Source organism: Podarcis cretensis (assembly GCF_951804945.1).
Source record: "Podarcis cretensis genome assembly, chromosome: 8".
NCBI classification, from domain to species: domain Eukaryota; kingdom Metazoa; phylum Chordata; class Lepidosauria; order Squamata; family Lacertidae; genus Podarcis; species Podarcis cretensis.
The window spans coordinates 19,961,760-19,987,992 of NC_137177.1; the positions used below are offsets into that span (position 1 = coordinate 19,961,760).

The 26,233-nt window shown below is 44.6% G+C and overlaps 1 protein-coding gene across 5 annotated transcripts in view; it reads left to right on the forward strand.

The window, feature by feature from the left end:
* Window positions 1-26,233, forward strand: part of LOC307221602 (sulfotransferase 2B1-like) — a 54,028-nt gene that overhangs the window by 17,869 nt on the left and 9,926 nt on the right. Inside the window, exons 1-7 of one of the 5 annotated variants that reach the window (XM_079986258.1) lie at window positions 13,023-13,181; window positions 15,061-15,206; window positions 17,493-17,701; window positions 18,053-18,179; window positions 18,778-18,872; window positions 19,324-19,504; window positions 20,263-20,476. The exons of 1 other annotated variant lie outside the window; for it this stretch is intronic. In XM_079986258.1, the coding sequence (XP_079842384.1) occupies window positions 15,077-15,206; window positions 17,493-17,701; window positions 18,053-18,179; window positions 18,778-18,872; window positions 19,324-19,504; window positions 20,263-20,372 (852 nt within the window). In that variant the 5' untranslated portion in view covers window positions 13,023-13,181; window positions 15,061-15,076 and the 3' untranslated portion in view covers window positions 20,373-20,476. Of the gene's footprint in view, window positions 1-4,876; window positions 5,041-8,347; window positions 8,557-8,907; window positions 9,035-9,682; window positions 9,778-10,249; window positions 10,431-11,211; window positions 11,431-13,022; window positions 13,182-15,060; window positions 15,207-17,492; window positions 17,702-18,052; window positions 18,180-18,777; window positions 18,873-19,323; window positions 19,505-20,262; window positions 20,477-26,233 lie in introns of those variants that run through there. 3 more of the 5 variants (XM_079986262.1, XM_079986263.1, XM_079986261.1) reach the window with 3 other exon arrangements.

Below are 26,233 nucleotides of genomic sequence, written 5' to 3' on the forward strand. Positions count from 1 at the left end.
TGACCATGTGAAAGGCTGGGTGGAGATTAAGGACAGAGCCAACATCTTCTTCATCCCCTATGAAGAACTACGGCAGGTAAAGGTCCAATTTTAACTGTGTTGACCTGCAGCCCCAATTCTGACATTATTCACACATGGTGCCTTCTTTTTTGAAAGATTCTAGTAATATTGGCTAGAAAGGAATTCTGAGCATGTGCAAAATTTGTTGCTACCTCTACATACACTGCATATCATGTGCAGAGTACATGTCCTTTCTTCTGCATTAGAGCAGATGTGCCAAAAACCTGCTTTTCTGCCTTAAAGGTAATGTCTCTTGCTAACTCAGGTGCCCCCTGTGTTCGGTACTGGCTGAGGGGAGGTGGAGACAGAGTGGCTTCTGCAAGGTGACAACAGCAAATTCCACATCATGAAGACATTCATTTTGCCCAATGCACATTGCATACTGGTCCTCATGCTCTCTGTGTGCCTCCTGATGAAGGGCAAGCTCTCTACATCACATGAGCATTCACAGCCATTTCCTTTTGCTTTCTGCAGGACCTTCGAGGCAGCATGCAGAAGATCTGTCATTTTCTTGGCAAGGAGCTGAACAGCCAACAAATTGAGTCTGTGGTGGAAAACGCCTCTTTCCACAACATGAAGGACAACAAGATGTCCAACTTTTCCTTAACACCAGAGAACATTTTTGACCATACAAAAGCAACACTCTTGAGGAAAGGTTAAAACATTGGTTGCCATGGTAAAAACATTGGTTGCCAAGGAATAAAGCCATAATGCTTATGCTAGGGGTGAAGAACCTCTTCTTTTTCTGTGGATGTTTGATGCCACACAGAAAAAGTCTATCAGCAACCAGTAGCTGCTAGATAATAAAGGCTGCTCCTGTTTCCTTCCTGTATTCAAGGTTTGCTTACGTACTTTCAGATCATCTCAACCTCATTTTTCTCCCCTTGATGAATTCTTCCCCAGTTGCCTTCTCCCTTTTCCAGATTCCCTCTTTCCTTTTCCATTTTGGAACATGCCTGGTTTTAAATTAACTGCCTTATTCTATAAATGTAGCATTCATAAATGCAGTGGAAATGTATAAATGTAGTGGAAGAAAGACAGGGCAACAGGTCCACCCACTGGCTCTTCTGAGAGACCTGCTCCTCCTGGCTCCTCTCCTCCCTGAACTGTCTGCTATTGGCAGACCTCCACCTGTTGGCAGCTGTGAGAGAGAAGGGAGAGCAATGCCTCTGCTGAGAGACCCGCTTCATTTCACTTCTCTTCTTCCCAAACTATAAGACTCCCTTTAAGCTCCTAAAAAGTAAGGGGAAATGTGTGTGTGTCTTATGGAGAGAATGCGGGGTGCATAGCTATCCCAGAAGCCAGAACAGCAAGAGGGACTGCTGCTTTCACTGCGCAGCGATCCCTCTTCCTGTTCTGGCTTCTGAGATTCAGGATATTTTTTTTCTTGTTTTCCTCCTCCAAAAACTAGGTACGTGTGATGGCCTGGGAATCAGATTCAGAGGCTGAACCTGAGGAATCCCAGCCTGCAATGGAGTCCCCACCTTCAGGGCCAGCTGAGCCGGGGCAGGGGCTTGAACCTGAAGGGCCCTCACCTGTGCCAGATCCTCAGGAGCAGACACCAGCTGAATCTGCTCTGGCTCCGGAGGTGATCGAGGACCCATTGCCTGCAGGTGCTCGTCTCTCAGCCTTGTCAGGGGAAGGTGAGCTTGCCTCTGGGTCCAGTAATCCTCCAGCCTCTCCTGAGCTGCAGAAGCTCAGGGCAGAGAGGCGGAGAGAACTAAGTTCTCGCAGGAGGAGTGCTCACCTCCAGGCCAGGAGAGGTGAGTCACCTGTGGACCGGGGCCGCCCTATGCCTTAGAGGAGATAAATGCCAGCCTGCCCAGTCCCAGGTTGCGGGAGCAACATCGTTGGTCACCTGTTCCTGCCGGCACCCTGTCCTGCTTTCTGCCAGAGTTCCTGACCACGCCAGACTCCCTGCCTTGGGCCCCTCTTCAGCCTTGGACCGGACACGGACCACGCCGCACGATAACCCCCCCCCCCCCGAACCAGCACAGTGCGTCTTGTGGTCTGGTGCGTCTTATAGAGCGAAAAATACGGTAATTCCATACAATTTTGGTAATCAATTTCAGATCTTTGAAGCTTTACATATGGGTTTTCTTCCCCCTTCCCCTTTGTATTGTCTTTTGAGATTTTAAGGCTGTGAGTGGGGACACTTTGCTCTGCTCTTGGTTTACAGCTGTTACGTAAAGCTGTTCTGGAAATCTTTTCAGCTACTGAACAAGTGGAATGCCGTAAATCAATACATGAGTATCAAGTATTCCATGTACATGCAAAAGTTCACCTCACCTGGCCTCCTATTGGCAGAAGCAGGGAAGAGGAAAGACTATTTTGCACTTCAGGTAAACAGTGTGGGAGTAGCACCAGAAGCAGTTTTGCATGTTTGTGTACGGAGGGGTGTGTGTCTTTTTTTAGGCAAGTGTGTCTGCACTCCCTTCTTGCGTAAACTGATTTCCTCCAGTTGATGCATAGTGGCAGTGATCCAGAGGAGGTGAATGGGGCCTATTTCCTCATGGAAGTGTAGGTGATTGGAGTTTATTGTGTGACTATTTTGTTTCCAAGATCTTACTGAGATTTGAAAGTCTGATATGATGTGCACTAAAAACCGAGTTCATTGGATTTTCCCACCACCATACCTGGAGGCACCACCCAGACACCTATTAATGGCCCAGCAATTCCTCCTGAACTCTCCCTATTCTCTGCTGAAGCAGAGAAGGGGGGGGGGTCAAGAAGCTGCTGAGGAATCATGGTGTAATGGTTCTAGGGGTTGCTCGTGCGTAAATTGGTGCCACACCTGGCTGGGTTGTCTGAGTGTACCAGCCCCGGTACCTTCCTTGTGATGGGGGTGGGTCTGACCTGTGCATCCTGAGCCCGTCTTTCATCCAGCCGCGCAGTCAGGATAGCTACATGCTGCTCCAAGTCTTGGTTCCTCTCGACCAGACTCCGCACTGCAGCTGGTTGCTCCGTCTCTCCGGCTGTCCCTGTTTGGCTCATCATGCTGCCTCTCCGGGGCTGCGCACAAGCAACATCAGGGACTGACGGATTGCTGTAATGGTTCTAGGGGTTGCTCGTGTGTAAATCAGTGTCACACCTGGCTGGGTTGCCTGAGTGAACCCTTTCTGTCCGGACAGCCACTCACCCGTGGCTGTCTCAATTGCTGGCAGAATCCGTCAGTGGGCGTTTCTTGAACTTCTTCCAGCAAAGAAGCTCTTTGTGCTGGTCCCGGGGGGAAGGTACCGTGATCGTAGTCAGAGTTCACAGGATGAGAGGCGAGGTCCGAAACTGGGAGCCAGGCGGGAACAGGAACGCTGGAAGGTCAGGAGCAGGAGGCCGGGCAGGGAACAGAAACACTGGAAGATCTGAAGCCAACAACGATGTTGCTCCCGCAACCTGGGACCGGGCTGACTGACCTTTATCTTCTTCTAAGGCCAGGGGCAATCCCGGCCCCCAGGAGCCCCGCCTCCTCTGGCCTTAAGGCGAGCACTCCTCCTGGGAGCAACCAGTTCCCTTCGCCTCTCTGCCCTAAGCCTCTGTAGTTCAGGAGAGGCCGAAGGGTTACTGGGCCCCGGAGGAGGCTCACCTGTAGCCACTGAATCCTCAAGCACCTCTGGGGCCAGAAGGGTTTCACCTGGTGCCTGCTCTTGAGGAACTGACACAGGTGCAGGCTCCTCAGAATCTAGGCCTTGCCCCGTTCAGCCAGCCCTGGAGGCGGGGACTCCTGTGCAGGCTGGGATTCCTCTGGTTCAGCCTCTGAATCGGAATCCCAGGCCATCACACTCTTTGACGCCTAGTCTCCGCCTACTCTCCCTGTGCGGAAGCCTTCTGCGCAGGGAGGGTGTGGGCAGCGGAGGACCCGTGCTCTCCCCGCTGCTCTCCGGCGAGGAGTCATGGAGCCACCTCGCCGATTCCCCCATCTGCCCCCCTATTCCACTGGTGCTACGCTGATTTCCTTCCCCAGAAGATGGGCTGCTTCTCTCCCTCCCGGGACGCTCTCCGTAATCCCTCTGGAGCCCTCCCTCTCCCTCTGGCTCCGATGGCAGTTCCCTGATACACGGGAATGGCCCTCTCCAGCTGCAAGAAGCTCCTCCCGTATCCTGGTCTCAAAGAACACGCAAGATCATGAGGAGGGCAGAGAAGAGACCAGAGATATGCAGAGACAGTTGGAGACTGCTTGGGCATCGTCCAGGAGAGGAGGAGTCTTAGAAAGTGTGGAAGAAAGGGATATTCAGTCCTGACAACAGCTCTACAGTGGTACCTTGGGTTAAGTACTTAATTCGTTCCGGAGGTCCGTTCTTAACCTGAAACTGTTCTTAACCTGAAGCACCACTTTACCTAATGGGGCCGCTTGCTGCTGCCGCGCCGCAGGAGCAGGATTTCTGTTCTCAACCTGAAGCAAAGTTCGTAACCCAAGATACTATTTCTGGGTTAGCGGAGTCTGTAACCTGAAGCGTATGTAACCCGAGGTACCACTGTATAGGGGAAAGACTTACCAGGAAGTATTGCTGAGTTGTTTAAAGTTTCCTTGAATAAAGTATTAATTTCACTGACAATGGACTCTGGCACTTCGTGCTGAACAGTATCTGACTCAGCCCTGATAGAAATGACATCTACTCAAAAGTGAGTTTCTTGGGGTTTTTTTTCCACCATACCTGGTGGTACCACTTGAGCATCTACTGATGGCCCATCACCACGTCCCGAACTCTCCCCATTCTCCTGCTCCTCAGCTATTTCCAGAGTTTGTTTCTAGAACAGTAGCTACCTGAATGGCCCTAAGGATGTGACATAATCTCTCTCTCTCTCTCTCCCTCTCCCTCTCCCTCTTTCATCTTTATTTTTTTCCAGTATCATCCATGGCTTATTTCAAATACAAGGGGATCCCATTTTCTCCAGAGTTTTCATCAGAGGAAACACTCAGCTATGTGGAAAACGACTTCCAACTGTTGGATGATGATATAGTGAACATCACTTACCCCAAGTCAGGTCAGTGTTCCAATTAGAAAAATTGATTTTGGATTTAGTGGACAAAGTGCCCACTAAACCTGCCAGCCATAAGTTTGTTTTTGACATAAGTCATTAACAACCACCATGTAGCTGCATAGTCCCTGGAAACCCATGAAAAATGAATGAGTTTTTCAGATACAGTCATAGCTTGGATCCTGAACATCTTGGAAGCTGACGTTCTGGCTCCCAAACGATCGAAAACTGGAAGTTTTCAAACGTTGAGTTTTTTTTGGATGCCAAACATGTAGCACGGCGTCTACTATTCTTTATGAAACGCCTGAGCAATCGGAAACCAATTGAAAGCTACTCCTTGGTTTCCGAAAATGGACTTCTGGAATGGATTCCTTTAAATTTGTGAGGTACAACTGTATTGCAATATATAGGACCATCTTAAACCAGTTATCCATTCCTGGATAATGATTACTTAAGGAGCAACAAGCAAATAAATTATAAGACATTTACAAATGAAGGAAGATGGACAGCAAATAAGTTGAATATCTGAATAGAAATGTCTACCACATGTGAAAGTTACATGTTTTTCACTTTCTGAACTACACAAAGTGAGACACAGGCATTTCCTGATTTTTGCAATACGCTTCTTCAGCTAATTAATGTGTACAAAAACGCATATAAGTGTGCATAAAATGCATACTTTAGTGGGGGGAAATGCATTGTAAAAATGTGCAGGAAATTTCACCAACTGACGTGGAAATATGGAGAACTGATCTTAAGATTGCAAACATGAGAATTCAAAATAGAAATATTACACTTTCCATAGCCATTGTTGATGTTCAAAGGAACCCTTGAAATTCCTGGGGAAGTCAGGTAACCTTGAAAAAAAGAGAGATTTCCCAATCATTTTGGAATATCTTAACCAAGATATTTACAGCGCTCATGAGCTGAACTGAGAATATTCCCAGGAGAATCTTATATATTATGGCATGCTTCTGTCATGTCACTAGGAAGGCTGTCAGTGCTGGATATGGGTGGTGTGGGTGGTTCCCTTGCAAAGGGTCCCAAGTCGAGGGGGTTCATAATGATAATCACAATGAAACCTATACTTATATGGTTACCTATGGAGAATTATTAAAAAAGCAACTGTACCTTAAAATATTATTGTGAAAATATATTGTGGAGGTCAGGGGGAAATTTTGTCCTTGCTCGGGGCACCATATTACCAAAGTCTATCTCTGATGCTGTGTCAGAATAACCATCTCTACAGGTTGATTGTATATAGATGAATAAGCCATTTTTCTGGTATAGTCATTTCCCAAAAATCCTCATAATTAACACCCAGTTAATTTAATGACTGAATTAAAACAACATGGATTGACAAGGGCACAGCAAGGTGACTGTCCACCAGGATAAAGATTCTGTGAAAACCCACAACACAGGAGCTAAATCCTAGGGCTAGGAAGTCCATAGTAAGTCTACTTAGCAGTATAATTGAAGGAACCACAGGATACTAGAATAGGAACCCCACAAGTACATCACAAATCTAGGAAGCAGTAAAGTCAATGGGTAACTAAGTTAAAAGAAGCAAATAATCTTTCTTTAAATAACTTTTATTCAAAATTAAAACAAAACATATTATTCAAGAACATATCATCCTTCCACCCCATTTTTCCTTTTGTCTTTGTCTAAAGTTGGAACTCCATTTAAGTCTCCCATTAAGATAATCTTTTGATCTGCAAATTCAAGTAAAACTGTTTCTAGTTTTCTGGAAAAAAATGCTTTTCTATCATTAGGGGCGTAAATACTAACCAATATCACTTTCTCTCCCTGGATTTTAATATGTATTATTAAAATTCTGCCTTTTTCGTCCTTCTGAATCAATTTGAGTTCAAGTGAAGGATTAATATAAAAAACAATTCCTCTCTTTTTTGTTTTATCTGATGAGATGAAATCAATACCTAATTTTTTGTTAATTAAGACCCTTTTATGCTTTTTTGCAATATGTGTCTCTTGGAGACAGATTATATCCAATTTCTGTTTTGCTATTACATGTTCAATCCGAAGTTGTTCGGCTTCACAATTTAAACCATTAACATTCCAACTCAGTAATTTAAGATTGGCCATTTCCAGAGTCAGTTACAATATCTGTTTTCCCTGATGCCACCTCTTCCAGTGCAAGTTGTTCCAAGGATTTCTTTTGCTCAGATAGGGGGTCTCCCCTGTCTTGTTTGGCGTCTAAGTCTCTCATATTTTTATCGAGGAATTCTCTCGCCTGAAATACTGATGTCAGTTTATATCTCCTCTTCATGTATGTAAAGGAGATACCCTCAGGAAATTCCCATTTGTATCTGATGTAAAAGAAGGAAATTAACAAGACCAGCAGGGGTGTGGAGTTTTTGCATTGTTTTGCGCCCTCTGCCATTTGTATGAACATCTCCCAATGGTGCAGAAGTCATGTGTATATCAGAAGTGCCATGGGTTTCAGGCACCCAGGGAACAAGTTTCTTCCCTCGAAGCCAAGGTTGCAGAACTAGAAAGTATAGGAGGCATAGAGAGTGGCCAAGGAGACCTTCAGGGATGTGGTAGCTGGGTGGCCCTCCAACAATGACAGCTCTCCTGCCGTCAGGAAGAACGAAGGTCCTGAGAAAGGAGAACATCACTTTGAAGAAGAGGGAGGCATTCTCTTAGAAAGGACCCGTTTCTTGGAAGTTGGTATTGGGACTTGTGCTTTTGTAACTTGTTCATAAATGATCAAGTAGTGAGGTGGCCAAGCTTGCTGACACTAAAAATAGATGGTCAGTAAAATGGTGAATGCAATTTAATGTAAACAAGTGTAAAGTGATGCATAATGGAGCAAAACATCTCAATTTCCCATACATGCTCATGGGGTGTGAACTAGAGGTGATGGAGCAAGAGTGAGACCTTGGAGTCATCTCAAGGAAGATGTTGACCCAGTGTGCAGTGGTCGTGAGAAAAGCAGATTCCATGCTGGGGGTCACTAGGAACGGAATGAAAACAAAACTGCTGCTAACATAATGCTGCTCTCTAGTTTCCCACAGGCTTCTGGGAGAAACAGGATGCCAGACTCAATGGGTCATTGGCGTCATCCAGAAGGCTATTCTTCTGTTCTCATTTGTGCCACACTCAATGAAAAAATATAGTCAGTTTCTCCACGGAAAAACCGTTCCAGAATTTTGGTGTCTTGCCCCATAGGAAGGTGCTGAATAGATAGAAGAGGAAGAAGATTCATTGAAATTCTTATATTCCTCTAATTGCTTTTGCAAGGGCCAGGTGTTAATGCACAATGACTGACTGGTGGATTTCCTCCTAGGTACTCACTGGATGTCAGAGATCTTGAGTTTAATCCAGAGTCAAGGGGACCCCTCATGGGTTCAGAAGGTACCATTGTGGGAAAGGACACCCTGGATTGAGATGGATGATCATTTGCAGATTGCCTTGAAAAATCCTTCCCCCAGGATCCTGACAACTCATCTGCCATTCCAGCTTTTCCCCAAGTCCTTCCTCCACTCCAAGGCCAAGGTAAGAGAGGAACAATGGACACATCAAGACTGCCTTTGACTCTTGTCTTTTTGAGACACAGATGTGGGGGATTCTGGAACACTTGACACAGCCTCTTTGCAGGAAGATGCCATTTTCTGTACTAGAGAATGGGGAGGACTATTGGGAATCTCCTTAGAAGTTTACTGATTGTGGAAGAACTTTAATTGGACATGGTCCACATGCATGGTCAGCCCAGGTCCTCACTGGGGGCATCTCCTGTTCCCATGTCAGGTTTTATTTATCATGCCTTCAGTTTGCTGCCACACGCTGCCTATTGATAGTGTTGGGCTGCCTGGGCCCTCCTTCAATATAGCTCTTCCTCTGTTACAGGTAGTCTATACTCTGCGTAACCCCAGAGATGCTATGGTTTCATGGTACCACTTCATCAAAGGCTTAAGAGTATCGAAGGACCCTGGAACTGTGGAAGAGTTCATGGAGAGATTCCTGAGAGGGGAAAGTATGGATTGAGGCAAATCAGCCACTCTTGTTTGCTGTGACCCAGCACCAGTGATATCCACCACCAAAAAACATTTATTATTAGCTAACTCTAGAGTTCTATCAGAAAACTATAATTCCCAGTTGGATACATGGAGAAGGGCAGAAATGTGGCAAAGTCCTACATGATTCTGTGATTCTAAATTTGTCATTTGCTTTCAAAGAAAATCAATAAATGTCCTTTCAAATGGGTGAGATTGGCACTAAAATGAGAATAGGGTGAAATTTAAGGAAAGTCCTTAACAGCTGGGTGAGATTGGCACCAACAAGACAATAGATCAAAATTATATGATAGCAGACATTCTCACTGGTGGCAGAAACAAAAAGAAACCTTAATGGAGAAAGCCCATTAAAGGGTAAGATTGTTGACTCATTCAAACCTCTACCTCTTCTGTACATGGATTATGTCAGTAGACAGATCAGTCAGCAGGTCTCATTGGACTCAGGGTAGCATAGAAGTCTCCTGTTACTGATTTTGTTTTTAAGGGATAATGCAGTTATTTTCCAAGTTCCTGACTGGTGTTTCCTCTACGTCTACAATAGCATTCTCTACGCCCCACCCCCCCATAATTCCTTACATTTCATCCTTGCTTCTTCTTTGCTCCTTCAGTGGATTATGGTTCCTGGTTTGACCATGTGAAAGGCTGGGTGGAGATGAAGGAGAGAGCCAACATCATCTTCATCACCTATGAAGAACTACGGCAGGTAAAGGTCCAATTTTAACTGTGTTGACCTGCAGCCCCAATTCTGACATTACTCATACATGAAGCTGCCTTTTTTTTTGAAAGATTCTGCTAATATTGGCTAGAAAGGGATTCTGAGCATGTGCAAAATTTGTGCAAAATTTGTTGCTACCTCTACATACACTGAATATCATGTGCAGAGTACATTTCATTATTTCTACATTGGAGCAGATGTGCCAATAACCTGCTTTTCTGCCTTAAAGGTAATGTCTCTTGCTAACTCAGGTGCCCCCTGTGTTCGGTACTGGCTGAGGGGAGGTGGAGACAGAGTGGCTTCTGCAAGGTGACAAAAGCAAATTCCACATCCTGAAGACATTCATTTTGCCCAGTGCACATTGCATACTGGTCCTCATGCTCTTTGTGTGCCTCCTGATGAAGGGCAAGTTTTCTACATCACATGAGGATTCACAGCCATTTGCTTTTGCTTTCTGCAGGACCTTCGAGGCAGCGTGCAGAAGATCTGTCATTTTCTTGGCAAGGAGCTGAACAGCCAACAAATTGAGTCTGTGGTGGAAAACGCCTCCTTCCACAAGATGAAGGACAACAAGATGTCCAACTTTTCCTTAACACCAGAGAACCTTTTTGATTTTACAAAAGCAACGTTCATGAGGAAAGGTAATAACATTGGAGTGCCAAGGAATAAGGCCACAATGTTGCATGCTAGGGGTGAAGAACCTCTTCTTTTTCTGTGGATGTCTGAATGACTCACAGAAAAAGTCTATCAACACCCAGTCAATAGATCGTAGAGTCAGAGCTGACTGTGAACACAGTTTGCAGGTCCAGAAGGGGGTACAGTTTGCAGGATTGCATACCTTCTTCTCTGTGCAACATTCCATCTAAGTCTATCTATTTCATGGGTGTCCAGATCAAAATAAGAAATTATTCTGAAAGAGGCAATCTGGAGAACAAGGGTGTTTCTGCACAATTTTGAGACCTGGATAATGCTGGGGACTCCCTAAAAACAGGTTGCAGATTCTCCAGGCCATTAAGACACAGTAGTTGCCTCAGAGTTGTTTATGCTAGATTTGGCAGGTTCTGTGCCTTTCACATCAATTTGGAAAGCAGGCCGAAATTCAGCAGACAGACCAACAGACACACAGTTCATGGAGATCTCTGAGGTGCAAGAAGAAAGCATGGCTGGATGAGACACCCAGCTGGTCCAGGTACCCAATATGCATGCATTAGTGCTGCTGGAGAGCCAAATCAGGAGGGTGGGAATGGTTGGGGAGGGGCTCAGGGCAAACAGTCAGGGGGCATGTTATTTCTCCAGTAACATCAGCTATCTGAGGGGTTGCCTGCCTCACAGCTGAGCACGAGGAAGAAACGTCCCAATTTAAGTTTACGTAATTTCAGGTGAACATCTTGGTGGTTGCCACTTGCTCTTGTCTTGTTCTAGGGATCTCTGGAGACTGGAAGAACCTCCTAACAGTGGCACAGAGTGAACGCTTTGACCGTGTTTACTGGGAGAACATGCGTGGTGTGAATATGACTTTCCCTTGGGAATGAAGAATCCCAGATTGTTGCTCCTGGTGTTCTTCACATTCTTATGTATCATATGGTTTGGCTGTCTTCTGCTACCACTGTGCTAAATAAACATACCTGATCAGGAATGGAACAGTTGTTATTTCTTTTTTTACCAAATCACAAAGTGTCTTTAGAGCTTGGAGGTCCTTCTGCAGCAGCTGCAGGAGAAATGCTGAGACCAAGATGCCCCTTGAACATTGCCTTCATAGACCTGACGAAGGCCTTCAACCTCGTCAGGCAAAAAGGACTCTTCACACTGCTCAAGATAGGAAGTCCACAGAAGCTTCACGAGATGATTGTGTTCTTTCACGATAACATGCTTGGTACCTTCCAATATGACGGCACATCCACAGATGCCTTCCCTGTTCGTGTTCTTTTCTTAAATGCATGAACTGCTCTTATGAAAGTTCCACTTTGAATGCTAAAGAGCAGGGTAAAATGAACAAATTTACTCTTAATCGCCTTGAGGAAAGCTTTTATATCATGTGCAGTCTGAGGTGGTACCATCCACTAACAAGAATGGACCATGCCAGAGATGGCATGTTTGCCACATCATCAGAAGTGGTATGAAATTTACGGCATGTAATGCCTTGAAAGAAAATATTATGAAAATGATATATAGGTGGTACATGACCCCAGTCAAGCTTGCAAAAATATACCACCTGCCTGATAATAAGTGTTGGAAATGTAAGGAAACTGAAGGAACGTTCTTTCACCTCTGGTGGACTTGCCCTAGGGTTAAGGCTTTCTGGGAAATGATATATAACGAGCTGAAAAAGGTATTTAAGTATACCTTCCCTAAGAAACCAGGGCATTGTTGGCCAGAGGGTGTTAAAGAAGGACCGAATATTTTTCATGTATGCTACAACAGCAGCAAGGATACTTGTCGCCAAATATTGGAAAACTCAAGATTTGCCCACGCTGGAAGAATGGCAGATGCAACTGATGGACTATATGGAACTAGTAGAAATGACTGGCAGATTCCGAGACCTGGGAGAGGAAGCAGTGGAAGAGGATTGGAAGAAATTTAAGGACTATCTACAAAAACATTGTAAATTACATGAGTGCTAAGAAGGATGCGAGATTGAAAATAACATGGCTCCATTAAGTTAGTTGAAAAGAATATGAGAATAAGTGAACCTAAAGAGAAAAATAAATTTTGAATAAATATTATGTTTAAATTGGGTAATTAAGACTTAGCTAAAAGTATTCAAAGTTAGGGACATAAGCTTCTTTCGTGTATGAACTGACTGAAACAATGGCTTCATGTCACTAAACACATATATGTCATCTACTCCATAGTCTGGTACTTGATTTTTTCACCACTGGCAGGGACCCATTTGCTGAACCCCTAAGTTTCTTCAGTGAAAGCACTGGGGAAGAAGATCTGAGCAGAGTTGAATCCTTGCATAACAGCTGGTGAGACGCGGCTTTGGTCTGGAGGGCTGGACAATGCTCCTTCGAAAGTGCTTCTCCCAACAAGATTGAACCTCCGCCCCATCTATGAATTGGGGAGGTGGGGGGAGGGGAGAACACACATCCCCTGCGGACTCAGTGTTTAAGTCTTGCTCTGTGAGCCAGGAAGGGAAGGAAGCTCCAGACTCAACTGTAGTGAGCATGGCCTGTGTCTTTCAGAGGCATGCCTGGAATACAAACTCCCCTCTCTGGTTGGCAGTGGTTTCATCCAAAGTTCATTCGCACTTTCAACTCATCTATGTAGGAAGTGCATGCTGTGCTGAGTTAGTGATCTTCTGCTGACAGAAAAATATACCTGCTGAAGTTTCCCTCATTCCTCCTGCTTCCTGATATTACTGCAGACTCTTTGCAAGGTTTCCTCACACAGTAAGTATCTTTCCCTGACCCACAGGATGCTCCAGTAGCTGCTGGATAATAAAGACTGCTCCTGTTTCCTTCCTGTATTCAAGGTTAGATTACGTTCTTTCAGATCATCTCAACCTCCTTTTTCTCCCCTTGATGAATTCTTCCCCAGTTGCCTTCTCCCTTTTCCAGATTCCCTCTTTCCTTTTCCAGATTGGAACATGCATGGGTTTTAAATTGACTGCTATATTCTATAAATGTAGCAGTGCAAGAAAGACAGGACAACAGGTCCATCCACTGGCTCTTCTGAGAGACCTGCTCCCTCTGTTCTTCTCCTTCCTGAACTGTCTGCTCTTGGCAGTCCTCCACCTGTTGACAGGTGTGTGAGAGAAGGGAGAGCAATGCATCTGCTGAGAAACCCATTTCATTTCTCTTCTCTTCTTCCCAAACAATTTGGTAATCAATTTCAGATCTTTGAAGCTTTACATATGGTTTTTCTTCCCCCTTCTCTTTGGATAGTCTTTTGAGATTTTAAGGCTGTGAGTGGGGACTCTTTGCTCTGCTCTTGGTTTGCCACTGTTACATAAAGCTGTTCTGGACATGTTTGCAGCTACTGAGCAAGTGGAATGCTGTAAATCAATAATGAGTATCAAGGGTTCCATATACAGGCAAAAGTTCGCCTCACCTGGCCTCCTATTGGCAGAAGCAGGGAAGAGGAAAGACTATTTTGCACTTCAGGTAAACAGTGTGAGAGTAGCACCAGAAGCAATTGTGCATGTGTGTGTACGGAGGGGTGTGTGTCTTTTTTTAGACAGGTGTGTCTGTGATGTAGCACTCCCTTCTTGCGTAAACTGATTTTCCTCCAGTTGATGCATAGTGGCAGTGATCCAGAGGAGGTGAATGGGGCCTATTTCCTCATGGAAGTGAAGGTGATTGGAGTTTATTTTGTGACTATTTTGTTTCCAAGATCTTACTGAGATTTGAAAGCCTGATATGATGTGCACTAAAAACTGAGTTCATTGGATTTTCCCACCACCATACCTGGAGGCACCACCCAGACACCTATTAATGGCCCAGCAATTCCTCCTGAACTCTCCCTATTCTCTGCTGAAGCATAGAAGGTGGGGAGGTCAAGAAGCTGCTGAAGAATCACAGGAATGGCCCTCTCTGGCTGCAAGAAGCTCCTCCCGTATCCCGGTCTCAAAGAACACGCAGAGAAGAGACAAGAGATACGCAGAGACTGTTGGAGACTGCTTGGGCAACATCTGGGAGAGGAGGAGCCTTAGAAAGTGTGGAAGAAAAGGACATTCAGTCCCGACAACAGCTCTACAGTGGTACCTCAGGTTAAGTACTTACTTCGTTCCGGAGGTCCATTCTTAACCTGAAACTGTTCTTAACCTGAAGCACCACTTTAGCTAATGGGGCCTCCTCCCTGCTACCGCACCGCTGGAGCATAATTTCTGTTCTCATCCTGAAGCAAAGTTCTTAACCCGAGGTATTATTTCTGGGTTAGTGGAGTCTGTAACCTGAAGCATATGTAACCGAGGTACCACTGTATAGGGGAAAGACGTACCAGGAAGTATTGCTGAGTTGTTTAACGTTTCCTTGAATAAAGCATTAATTTCACTGACAACGGACTCTGCCACTTCGTGCTGAACACTATCTGACCCAGCAATGATAGAAATGACATGTACTCAGAAGTGAGTTTCTTGGGTTTTTTCCACCACACCTGGTGGCACCACTTGAGCATCTACTGATGGCCCATCACAACGTCCTGAACTCTCCCCTTCCTCCTGCTCCCCAGCTATTCTCAGTGTTTTTCTAGAACAGTAGCTGCACGAATGTCCCTAAGGATGTGGCATAATTTTTCTCTCCCCTTCTCTCTCTCTCCCCTCATCTTCAGTTTTTCAGTATCACCAATGCCTTATTTCAAATACAAGGGGACCCCATTTTCTTCAGAATTTTTTTCAGAGGAAACACTCAGCTATGTGGAAAACGACTTCCAACTGTTGGATGATGATTTAGTGAACGCCACTTACCCCAAGTCAGGTCAGTGTTGCAATTAGGAAAATAGATTTTGGATTTAGTGGACAAAGTGCTAAACCTGCCAGCCATAAGTTTGCCATAAGTCATGAACAACCACCATGTAGCTGCATAGAGGTAGAATTGTATTGCAATATATAGGACCATCTTAAACCAGTTCCATTCCTGGATAAAGATTTGTCAAGGAGCAACAAGCAAATAAATTATAAGACATTTACAAATGAAGGAAGATAGACAGAAGTTGAATATCTGCATAGAACTGTCTACCTCATGTGAAAGTTACATGTTTTTCACTTTCTGAACTACACAAAGTGAAACACAGGCAATCCCTGATTTTTGCAATGAGCTTCTTCAGCTAAGTAATGTGTACAAAAATGCATATAAGTCTGCATAAAATGCATACTTTAGTGGGAAAAAACATAGAAATGCATTATATTGGGAGGGGGAAATGTTTCTAAAAATGTGCAAGAAATTTCACAAACTGACATGGAAATATGGAGAACTGATTTTAAGATTGCAATAATGATTATTCAAAATAGAAATATTACACAATCTCTAGCCACTGTTGATGTTCACAGAAGGAAGCAAAAGAACCCTTGAAATTCCTGGGGAAGTCAGGAAACCTTGAAAAAAAATAGAGATTTCCAAATCATTCTGTCTTTCTGGGATATCTGAACCCAGATATTTACAGGGCTCATGAGCTGAACTGGGAATATTCCCAAAAGAATCTTATATGTTATGGCATGCTTCTGTCATGTCACTAGGAAGGCTGTCAGTGCTGGATATGGGTGGTGTGGGTGGTTCCCTTGCAAAGGGTCCCAAGCCGAGGGGGTCCATGATCATAATCAAAATCAAACCTATACTTATATGGTTACCTACTGATATTTATTAAAAAAGAAACTGTACCTAAAGATATTATTGTGAAAATATTTTGCGGAGGTGAGGGGAAAATTTTGTCCTTAGTCAGGACACCATATTACCAAAGTCTATCTCTGATGCTGTCAGGATAACCATCTCTACTGGTTGATTGTATATAGACGAATAAGCCACCTTTCTGGTATAGTCATTTTCCAAAAATCCTCATAATTAACACCCAGTTAATTTAATAATTGAATTAAAACAACATGGATTGACAAGGGCACAGCAAGGTGACTGTCCACCAGGATAAAGATTCTGTGAATACCCACAACGCAGGAGCTAAATCCTAGGGCTAGGAGAGTCCATAGTAAAGCTACTTAGCAGGAGAATTCAAGGAACCACAGGAATCTAGACTAAGAGCCCCACAAGTACATCACAAATCTAGCAAGCAGGAAAGTCAATGGGTAACTAAGTTAAAAGAAGCAAATTATCAAGACCAGCAGGGGTGTGGGGTTTTTGCATTGTTTTGCACCCTCTGCCATTTGTATGAATATCTCCCAATGTGTATATCAGAAGTGCCATGAGTTTCAGGCTCTCAGGGAACAAGTTCCTTCCCTCGAAGCCAAGGTTGCAGAACTAGAAAGTGTAGGAGGCAGAGAAAGTGGCCAAGGAGACCTTCAGGGATGTGGTAGCTGGGTGGCTCTCCCACAATGACAGTTCTCCTGCCGTCAGGAAGAACGAAGGTCCTGAGAAAGGAGAACATCACTTTGAAGAAGAGGGAGGCATTCCCTTAGAAAGGACCCGTTTCTTGGAAGTTGGTATAGGGACCTGTGCTTTTGTAACTTGTTCATAAGTGATCAAGCAGTGAGGTGGCCAGGTTTGCTGACACTAAAAATAGATGCTCAGTAAAATGGTGAATGAATTTAATGTAAACAAGTGTGAAGTGATGCATAATGGAGCAAAACATCTCAATCTCCCATACATGCTCATGGGGTGTGAACTAGAGGTGATGGAGCAAGAGTGAGACCTTGGAGTCATCTCAAGGAAGATGTTGACCCAGTGTGCAGTGGTCGTGAGAAAAGCAGATTCCATGCTGGGGGTCACTAGGAACGGAATGAAAACAAAACTGCTGGTAACATAATGCTTCTCTCTAGCTTCCCACAGGCTTCTGGGAGAAACAGGATGCCAGACTCAATGGGTCATTGGCGTCATCCAGAAGGCTAGTCTTCTGTTCTCACTTGTGCCACACTCAATGAAAAAATATAGTCAGTTTCACCACGGTAAACCGTTCCAGAATCTGGGTGACTTGCCCCATAGGAGGGTGCTGAATAGATAGAAGAGGAAGAAGATTCATTGAAATTCTTATGTTCCTCTAATTGCTTTCCAAGGGCCAGGTATTAATGCACAATGATTGACTGGTGGATTTCCTCCTAGGTACCCATTGGATGGCAGAGGTCTTGAGCTTAATCCAGAGTCAAGGGGACCCCTCATGGGTTCAGAATGTACCACTGGAGGAAAGGGCACCCTGGATTGAGCTGGATGAAGATTTGAAGATTGCCTTGAAAAATCCTCCCCCCAGACTCCTGACAACTCATCTGCCATTCCAGCTTTTCCCCAAGTCCTTCCTCCACTCCAAGGCCAAGGTAAAAGAGGAACAATGGACACATCAAGACTGCCTTTGACGCTTGTCTTTTAGGCACACAGATGTGGGGGATTCTGGAACACTTGACACAGCCTCTTTGCAGGAGGATGCCATTTTCTGTACTAGAGAATGGGGAGAAGTACTGGGAATCTCCTTAGCAGTTTCCTGATTGTGGATGAACTTTAAGTGTACATGGTCCACATTCATGGTCAGCCCAGGTCCTCACTGGAGGCGTCCCCTGTTCCCATGTCAGGTTTTAGTTATCATGCCTTCAGTTTGCTGCCACACTCTGCCTATTGATAGTGTTGGGCTGCCTGGGCCGTCCTTCAATATAGCTCTTCCTTTGTTACAGGTAGTCTATACTCTGCGTAACCCCAGAGATGCTATGGTTTCAAGGTACCACTTCATCAAAGGCTTTAAAGCGTTGAAGGACCCTGGAACTGTGGAAGAGTTCATGGAGAGATTCCTGAGAGGGGAAAGTATGGATTGAGGCAAATCAGCGACTCTTGTTGGCTGTGACCCAGCACCAGTGATGTCCACCACCAGAAAACATTTATTATTAGCTAACTCTAGAGTTCTATCAGAAAACTATAATTCCCAGTTGGATACATGGAGAAGGGCAGAAATGTGGCAAAGTCCTACATTTGTCATTTGCTTTTAAAGAAAATCAATAAATGTCCTTTCAGATGGGCGAGATTGGCACTAAAATGAGAAGAGGGCGAAACTTAAGGAAAGTCCTTAACAGCTGGGTGAGATTGGCACTAACAAGAGAATAGATCAAAATTGATGATAGCAGACATTCTCACTGCTGGCAGAAAGAAAAAGAAACCTTAATGAAGAAAGCCCATTAAGGCATAAGATTATTGACTCATTCAAAGCTTTACTTCTTTTGTACGTGGATAATGTCAGAACACAGAGAAGTCAGTAGACATTGGACATAGGATAGCGTTGAAGTCTCCTGTTACTGATTTTGTTTTAAAGTTCCGGACTGGTGTTTCCTCTATGTCTACAATAGCATTCTCTATTCCCTCCCATAACTCCTTACATTTCACCATTGCTTCCTCTTTGCTCTTTCAGTTGATTATGGTTCCTGGTTTGACCATGTGAAAGGGTGGGTGGAGATGAAGGAGAGAGCCAACATCTTCTTCATCACCTATGAAGAACTACGGCAGGTAAAGGTCCAATTTTAACTGTGTTGACCTGCAGCCCCAATTCTGACATTATTCACACATGAAGGTGCCTTTTTTTTTTGAAAGATTCTAGTAATATTGGCTAGAAAGGGATTCTGAGCATGTGCAAAATTCGGTGCTACCTCTACATACACTGCATATCATGTGCAGAGCACATTTCCTTTCTTCTGCATTAGAGTAGATGTGCCAATAACCTGCTTTTCTGCCGCAAAAGCAATGTCTAAAATGCCCCTGGGTGCTTTGCTGGCTGAGGGGAGGTGAAGACACAGTGGCTTCTGCATGGTGATAACAGCAAATTCCACATCTTCAAGGCATCCATCTGACCCAGTGCACATTGCATACTGGTACTCATGCTCTCTGTGTGCCTCCTCATAAAGGGCAAGTTCTCTACATCACATGAGGATTCACAGCCATTTCCTTTTGCTTTCTGCAGGACCTTCGAGGCAGTGTGCAGAAGATCTGTCATTTTCTTGGCAAGGAGCTGAACAGTCAACAAATTGACTCTGTGGTGGAAAATGCCTCCTTCCACAAGATGAAGGACAACAAGATGTCTAACCGCTCTACAATGCCAGAGAACGTTTTTGATCATACAAAAGCAACGCTCATGAGGAAAGGTAATAACATTGGAGTGCCAAGGAATAAGGCCACAATGCTGCATGCCAGGGGTGAAGAACCTCTTCTTTTTCTGTGGATGTTTGAATGTCTCACAGAAAAAATCTATCAGCAACCAGTCAATAGATCGTAGAGTCAGAGCTGACTGTCAACACAGTTTGCAGGTCCAGAAGGGGGTAAAGTTCGCAGGATTGTATACCTTCCTCTCTGTGCAACATTCCATCTAAGTCTATCTATTTCATGGGTGTCCAGATCAAAATAAGAAATTATTCTGAAAGAGGCAGTCTAGAGAACAAGGGTGTTTCAGCACGATTTTGAGACCTGGATAATGCTGGGGACTCCCAGCAGATTATCCGGGCCATCGAGACACAGTAGTTGCCTCAGAGTTGTTTATGCTAGAGTTGGCAGGTTCTGTGTCTTTCACATTGATTTGGAAAGCAAGCAGAAATTCAGCAGACACACAGTTCATGGAGATCTCTGTGGTGCAAGAAGAAAACATGGCTGGATGAGACACCCAGCTGGTCCAGGTACCCAACATGCATACATTAGTGCTGCTGGAGAGCCAAATCAGGAGGGTGGTAATGGTTGGGGAGGGGCTCAGGGCAAACAGTCAGGGGGCATGTTATTTCTCCAGTAACATCAGCTATCTGAGGGGTTGCCTGCCTCACAGCTGAGGACGAGGAAGAAGCGTCCCAATTTAAGTTTACGTAATTTCAGGTGTACATCTTGGTGGTTGCCACTTGCTCTTGTCTTGTTCTAGGGATCTCCGGGGACTGGAAGAATCTCCTGACAGTGGCACAGAGTGAACGCTTTGACCGTGTTTACTGGGAGAACATGTGTGGTGTGAATATGACCTTCCCTTGGGAATGAAGAATCCCAGATTGTTGCTCCTGATGTTCTCCACATTTTTATGTATCATATGGCTTGGCTCTTTTCTGCTACCACTGTGCTAAATAAACACACTTGATCAGGAACAGTTGTTCTTTATTTTTTACCAAATCACAAAGTGTCTTTAGAGCTTGAAGGTCTCATTGCAGCAGCTACAGGAGAAATGCTGAGACCGAGACGCCCCTTGAACATCGCCTTCATAGACCTGACGAAGGCCTTCAACCTCGTCAGCCAAAAGGGACTCCTCACACTGCTCACCGTAGCTTCACGAAATGATTGTGTTCTTCCATGATAACATGCCCGGCAACTTCTAATATGACGGCACATCCTCAGATGCTTTCCCTGTTCGTGATCTTTTCTCAAATGCATGAATTGCTCTTATGAAAGTTCCTCTTTGAATGCTAAAGTGCAGGGTAAAATGAATCAATTTACTCTTAATCGCCTTGAGGAAAGCTTTTATATCATGTGCAGTCTGAGGTGGTACCATCCTCTAACAAGAATGGACCATGCCAGAGACGGCATGTTTGCCTCATCATCAGAAGTGGTAAGTGCGTAGAGAGCAAGAAGGACCCATTGCATTTTCCTGCCAGATGTAGAAGGCTGCAGTTCTTCATTCCACATACAGATGCTGACGGGATTTGCTGCTGCATCTAAACAGCGAAAGAACAGTGTCCTCCATTTCACTTGAGGGCAACAGGCTTTTAACGGACAGACATTGCAGCTCTACAGCTCAGCACTGCTCACTAACGGCTCTTTTTGGACGCTCTCTGTGATGCAATTGGAAAAGGTGGCTGGAAGAGACACCTAGCTGGGCCAAGTCACCAACACGCAAGCATTAGTGCTGCTGGAGTGCCAAGTCAGGAGGGTGGGAATGGCTGGGGAGGGGCTAATGGCAATCAGTCAGGGGGCATGTGCTTTTCCCTCTAACGTCAGCCACCTGAGGGAGCTGTCGCATGCCTGAGCATGAGGAGGAAAAGTTCTAATTTGAGATAAAATCATTTCAGTCAGACTTCTTTGGGTTGACATTTGCTCTTGTGATAAGAGACAAATGTGATAAGAGTAAGACCAGGCATGATAAGACTTTACTTCTGTCAGTGCCGGCTCACGAGCGGCAGCATGGCTTTTCTCTCGGCTGCGTGCAGGAAGCTCTCCAGTTTTCTCACATATTCTTCTTTGTAACTGTACTAGGACGGTTGCTTTTCATTGTCTCTGTTCCAGTTGCTTTAACACAGAGATTGACTGAAGTTTTCCCAAAGGTGGAGAAAACTCACGGCACCTTGGAGCCGCGCTTCCCCTTCCTTAGGCTCACTGTAGGCTTGGGGGGGGGCGTTACCCCACCCCCACCGCCCTAGGAGGAGGCAGGCAGGGGAGACGGGTGTCATCCCTGTCTCCAGTTGAGCACACCTCTGCACAGAAGTAAGATCCTCTGGTTTCAATGGAGCTCCCTCCCAGCAGGGGACTGCACTTGGTCCACTTTACTAGCCGGCACAGTAAAGGTTTCACAACCAATTAGAATAGCTGGCGATTTGCTTGACCATATGGTTTTTGGGTTATCCAATCCCCCTCCCCCGTCTCTTAACTGTGCTGTTTCACTTGCCCCCTCCAGCTAATCTCTGCTCTGCTTGCCTCGTTTCTTTTGTGTTGCTTCTGCTGATTGTTTATGGGTGCAACTTTGTCTCCTATCTGCGGGCATTAACTTGGAAGGAAGTCTCTTTGCACTTCGTGGGGTGTGCTGCTGAGTTGGAGTGCCAGAGACTAAGGAACACAGGCTGGAATATCCTTTATTTACTTGTAGGATCGCTGATCGGCGAACGCATTTGCCTTGCCCACTTTTTCCCTGGGCAGGAATCCCTGAGCAGCGAGGCCACATAAGGGTTAAGGGGAGCGAGAGAGCAGGGCTCCCTAGAGCAGCCCAGAAAAGGCCCCTCTTTTTTTTTTTTTTAATAATTTTTATTCGTTTTTCAGACAGATAATAAAAACAATATAGAACAATATAGCTTCAAAATCATCATTTCATACCCTTCTTTCTTTTGACTTCCCCATACCTCCCCATCCCTGCATCCTTGTTTAATGGTTCTTTAGCAACCCTTAGGTCCATTGTCTTAATTCCCTTTCATAAAGTTTCCTTTAGTTTTTTTGATTACTGCTGCAATTCTTTACCTCTTACCCCCTGACATCTTAACATTCCTCAATTTTACAATTGTTTTTAAGATATATTTTAAATTTCTTCCAGTCCTCTTCCACTGTCTCTTTCCCCTGGTCACGGATTCTGCCCGTCATCTCGGCCAGTCCCATAAAGTCGATCACCTTTGTTTGCCATTCTTCCAGAGTAGGTAGTTCTTGCTTGTTCCAATACTTTGCCAGTAGAATTCTTGCTGCTGTAGTGGCATACATAAAGAAAATCCTATCCTTCCTTAACACCACTTGGCCAACCATGCCCAAGAGAAAAGCCTCTGGTTTCTTAGGAAAAGTCCACTTAAGGACCTTCTTAATTTCATTATAGATCATTTCCCAGAAAGCTTTAACCTTTGGGCAGGTCCACCAAAGGTGGTAGAAGGTGCCTTCAGTCTCATTACATTTCCAACACTTATTATTAGGCAAGTGGTAAATTTTTGCAAGCTTGACTGGGGTCATGTACCACCGATAGATCATTTTCATAATATTTTCTTTTAAAGCATTACATGCAGTAAATTTGATACCGGTGGTCCATAACTGTTCCCAGTCAGCAAACATAATATCATGACCAATATCTTGTGCCCATTTAATCATTGCTGATTTCACCGTTTCATCCTGTGTATTCCATTTCAACAGCAAGTTATACATTTTTGATAAGTTCTTAGTATTGGGTTCCAACAATTCTGTTTCTAGTTTTGACCTCTCTTTCTGAAATCCTATTTTTCTGTCCTGTTTAAATGTCTCATTTATCTGATGATAGTGCAACCAATCTCGAACCTTAGGCTTTAGTTTCTCATAACTCTGAAGTTTCACCCTTTCACCATCATATTCTAGAATCTCATAATATTTTGGCCATTTAGAGTCCATATTAAGCTTTTTTACTTCCCTAGCTTCCATTGGTGACACCCACCTAGGGGTTTTACTTTCCAGCAGATCTTTATATCTAATCCAAACATTATACAATGCTTTCCTTACAATATGGTTTTTAAAACTTTTATACACCTTTACCTTGTCGTACCATAAGTATGCATGCCAACCAAAGCTATTGTCGTACCCTTCCAGGTCCAAAATGTCAGTGTTCTCAAGAAGTAGCCAGTGTTTCAACCAGCAGAAAGCTGCCGATTCATAATAAAGTCTTAAGTCCGGCAGGGCAAACCCCCCTCTATCCTTTGCATCAGTTAAAATCTTAAATTTAATTCTGGGCTTTTTGCCCTGCCAGACAAATTTTGATATGTCTTTCTGCCACTTCTTGAAACAGTCCATCTTGTCCAAAATCTGCAACGTCTGGAATAAAAACAGCATTCTAGGCAATACATTCATCTTAATAGTAGCAATTCGGCCTAACAAGGAAAGTTTCAACCTTGACCATATTTCCAGATCCTTCTTTACCTCTGACCAACTTTTTTCATAGTTATCCTTAAATAGGTTCACATTCTTGGATGTTAAATTTAACCCCAGGTATTTTACCCTTTTTGTTATTTCCAAGCCTGTTTCATTCTGAAAACTCTCTCTTTCTTCCATTGTTAAATTTTTTTCCAACACTTTCGTTTTTTGTTTGTTCAGTTTGAAACCTGCTACTCGACCAAATATTTCAATTAATTCTAATACTCTTTTAGTACTAGTGTCTGGCTGTTGCAAGGTCAATACTAGATCATCTGCGAATGCTCTTAATTTGTAATGTCTAACTCCGACCTGAACTCCTTTGACCAACTGGTCCTTTCTAATCATGTTTAACAAAACCTCCAGGACTGATATAAAAAGCAAAGGGGATATTGGGCATCCCTGCCGTGTACCTTTTTCTATGGGTATTTCTTCTGTTACCACATTGTTTACAATTAACTTGGCCTTTTGTTTGGAATATATTGCACCTATACCGTTTTCAAAACCTTGACCTACCCCCATCCCTTGGAGATTCTTTTTCATAAAAGTCCAACAGATATTGTCAAAGGCTTTCTCCAGGCCCCTCTCTCCTTCCCATCTCCTCTCCATGCTTTTCTCGGGAGGCCTCTGGGGCGATGAGAGTTTTGGGCGAAGGGGAGGCTGTGGGGCGATGAGGGGGGTGCAGAGGAGGCTGTTGCAGGGCTGAGAGATGAATGGGAGGATCCCCTGGGTGGGTGAGGGGAAGGGAAGCCTGCAACAGCCTCCTCTGCACCCAAGGCCTCTAAGGTCCCAGCACCCCCCAGCCACCCACGACCCCCCCGCGGGGAGAGGGCTCTTTGGGGGGCTCAGAAGTGGGCACCCCTTGAGAAGGGGGGACTCCAAGTGGGGAAGGAGGGTGGGCACCCATCTCTGTCAGATGCTTTCATTGCGACCCCTGCATTGCGGAGGTGTTTCCCAACCTTGTGCCTCCAGCTGTTTTTGAACTACAACTCCCATCATCCCTGACTAGCAAGACCAGTGGCAAGGGATGATGGGAATTGTAGTCCAAAAACAGCTGGAGGCACAAGGTTGGGAAACACTGGATTAGATGACCCTCGGGATCCCTTTCAGCTCCGCAGTTCTCTGGTTCTGTGGGGTGGAGCAAAGGAGGCAATTCCTTGAGGCTGTGAGGGCTTTAGCCTCCAACATGTGTGCACTCGCCCTGGCTGAACGGTTCATTTATCCAGTCTGTATAACGTTTATTGCACATGTAACTTGTTAAGATACAGTTGTACATTTATCCACTCCATGTTTACACTATTTCCAGGCTTTGTTTTGCACATGGCACCTTAGTATGTTTGTTGCTTGAATGGTTACAAGTCTATCTCTATTCTAGCTATTATTCTAGTAAATTTGGTTTTATACTTATAAGCCAGTTTGTGGTGTTGTTGTTTTGTTGCATTATTATTACTGTCACCACATTTGATACCTTGTGTATATACTTTGCACTCACCATGGGCCTTGTTTGGTCCTTACAACCTCTTTTCTCTCCACCATACTGTCCCTCTCCACTGTGATAGGAATTTTATGGTCTTAGATATATGGTAATGTTCATAACCACACATACATAGATCAGCACAGGAAGACCAACCTGGAACCATTTTGATTCCTAAACTGACCAAATGTTTTCTCTGCAAGGTCAAAGTGGAAAAGCCTCCCCGTTGTCTTTTCCTTCACAAATCCTGTCTTAAGGGTATGTCTGTGTTTGAATAAGGGTGTGAGCCTGTGACCTGGCTCAGGAACTAAGTATTTATCATTACAAAAGACTGGCCAGGCTCCTCAGGCAATCCAATCAAGTAACCTGCCAGACAGGAAATAAACAAGGACAGGAGAAAAACAATATTGAAATTTCTGTTTTAAGACCACCTTTTCTGTGATGTATCTGAGGGGTGGTCTTAGGTTACACCCCTTCTGTGATGTATGTATGATGTTTCTGGGGGGTGGTCTTGATCTACAGGATGGGAATTTCAAAAGACTTCATAAGCCCTTGCACAGCATTTTTGTGGGTCCTCCTCCTTTCCTGCATGTGAGGGGAGCACCCTGTTGCAACAGATCAATAAAGATCAAGCTTACTAGCTGCTTTGCTTCTCAATATTCTCTGGTTGGCCTCTGTTATTTTCTCCTACCAATAGGGAACCATACTGTCCCTCTCCTAGGTGACTGTGTAAGTCATGCAGAAGCTTCCTGGGCTTTGGGAAGGAGGCGACAGGGGAACATTTAGGGGGCTAGTCTAGTCCCCCTAGTCCACT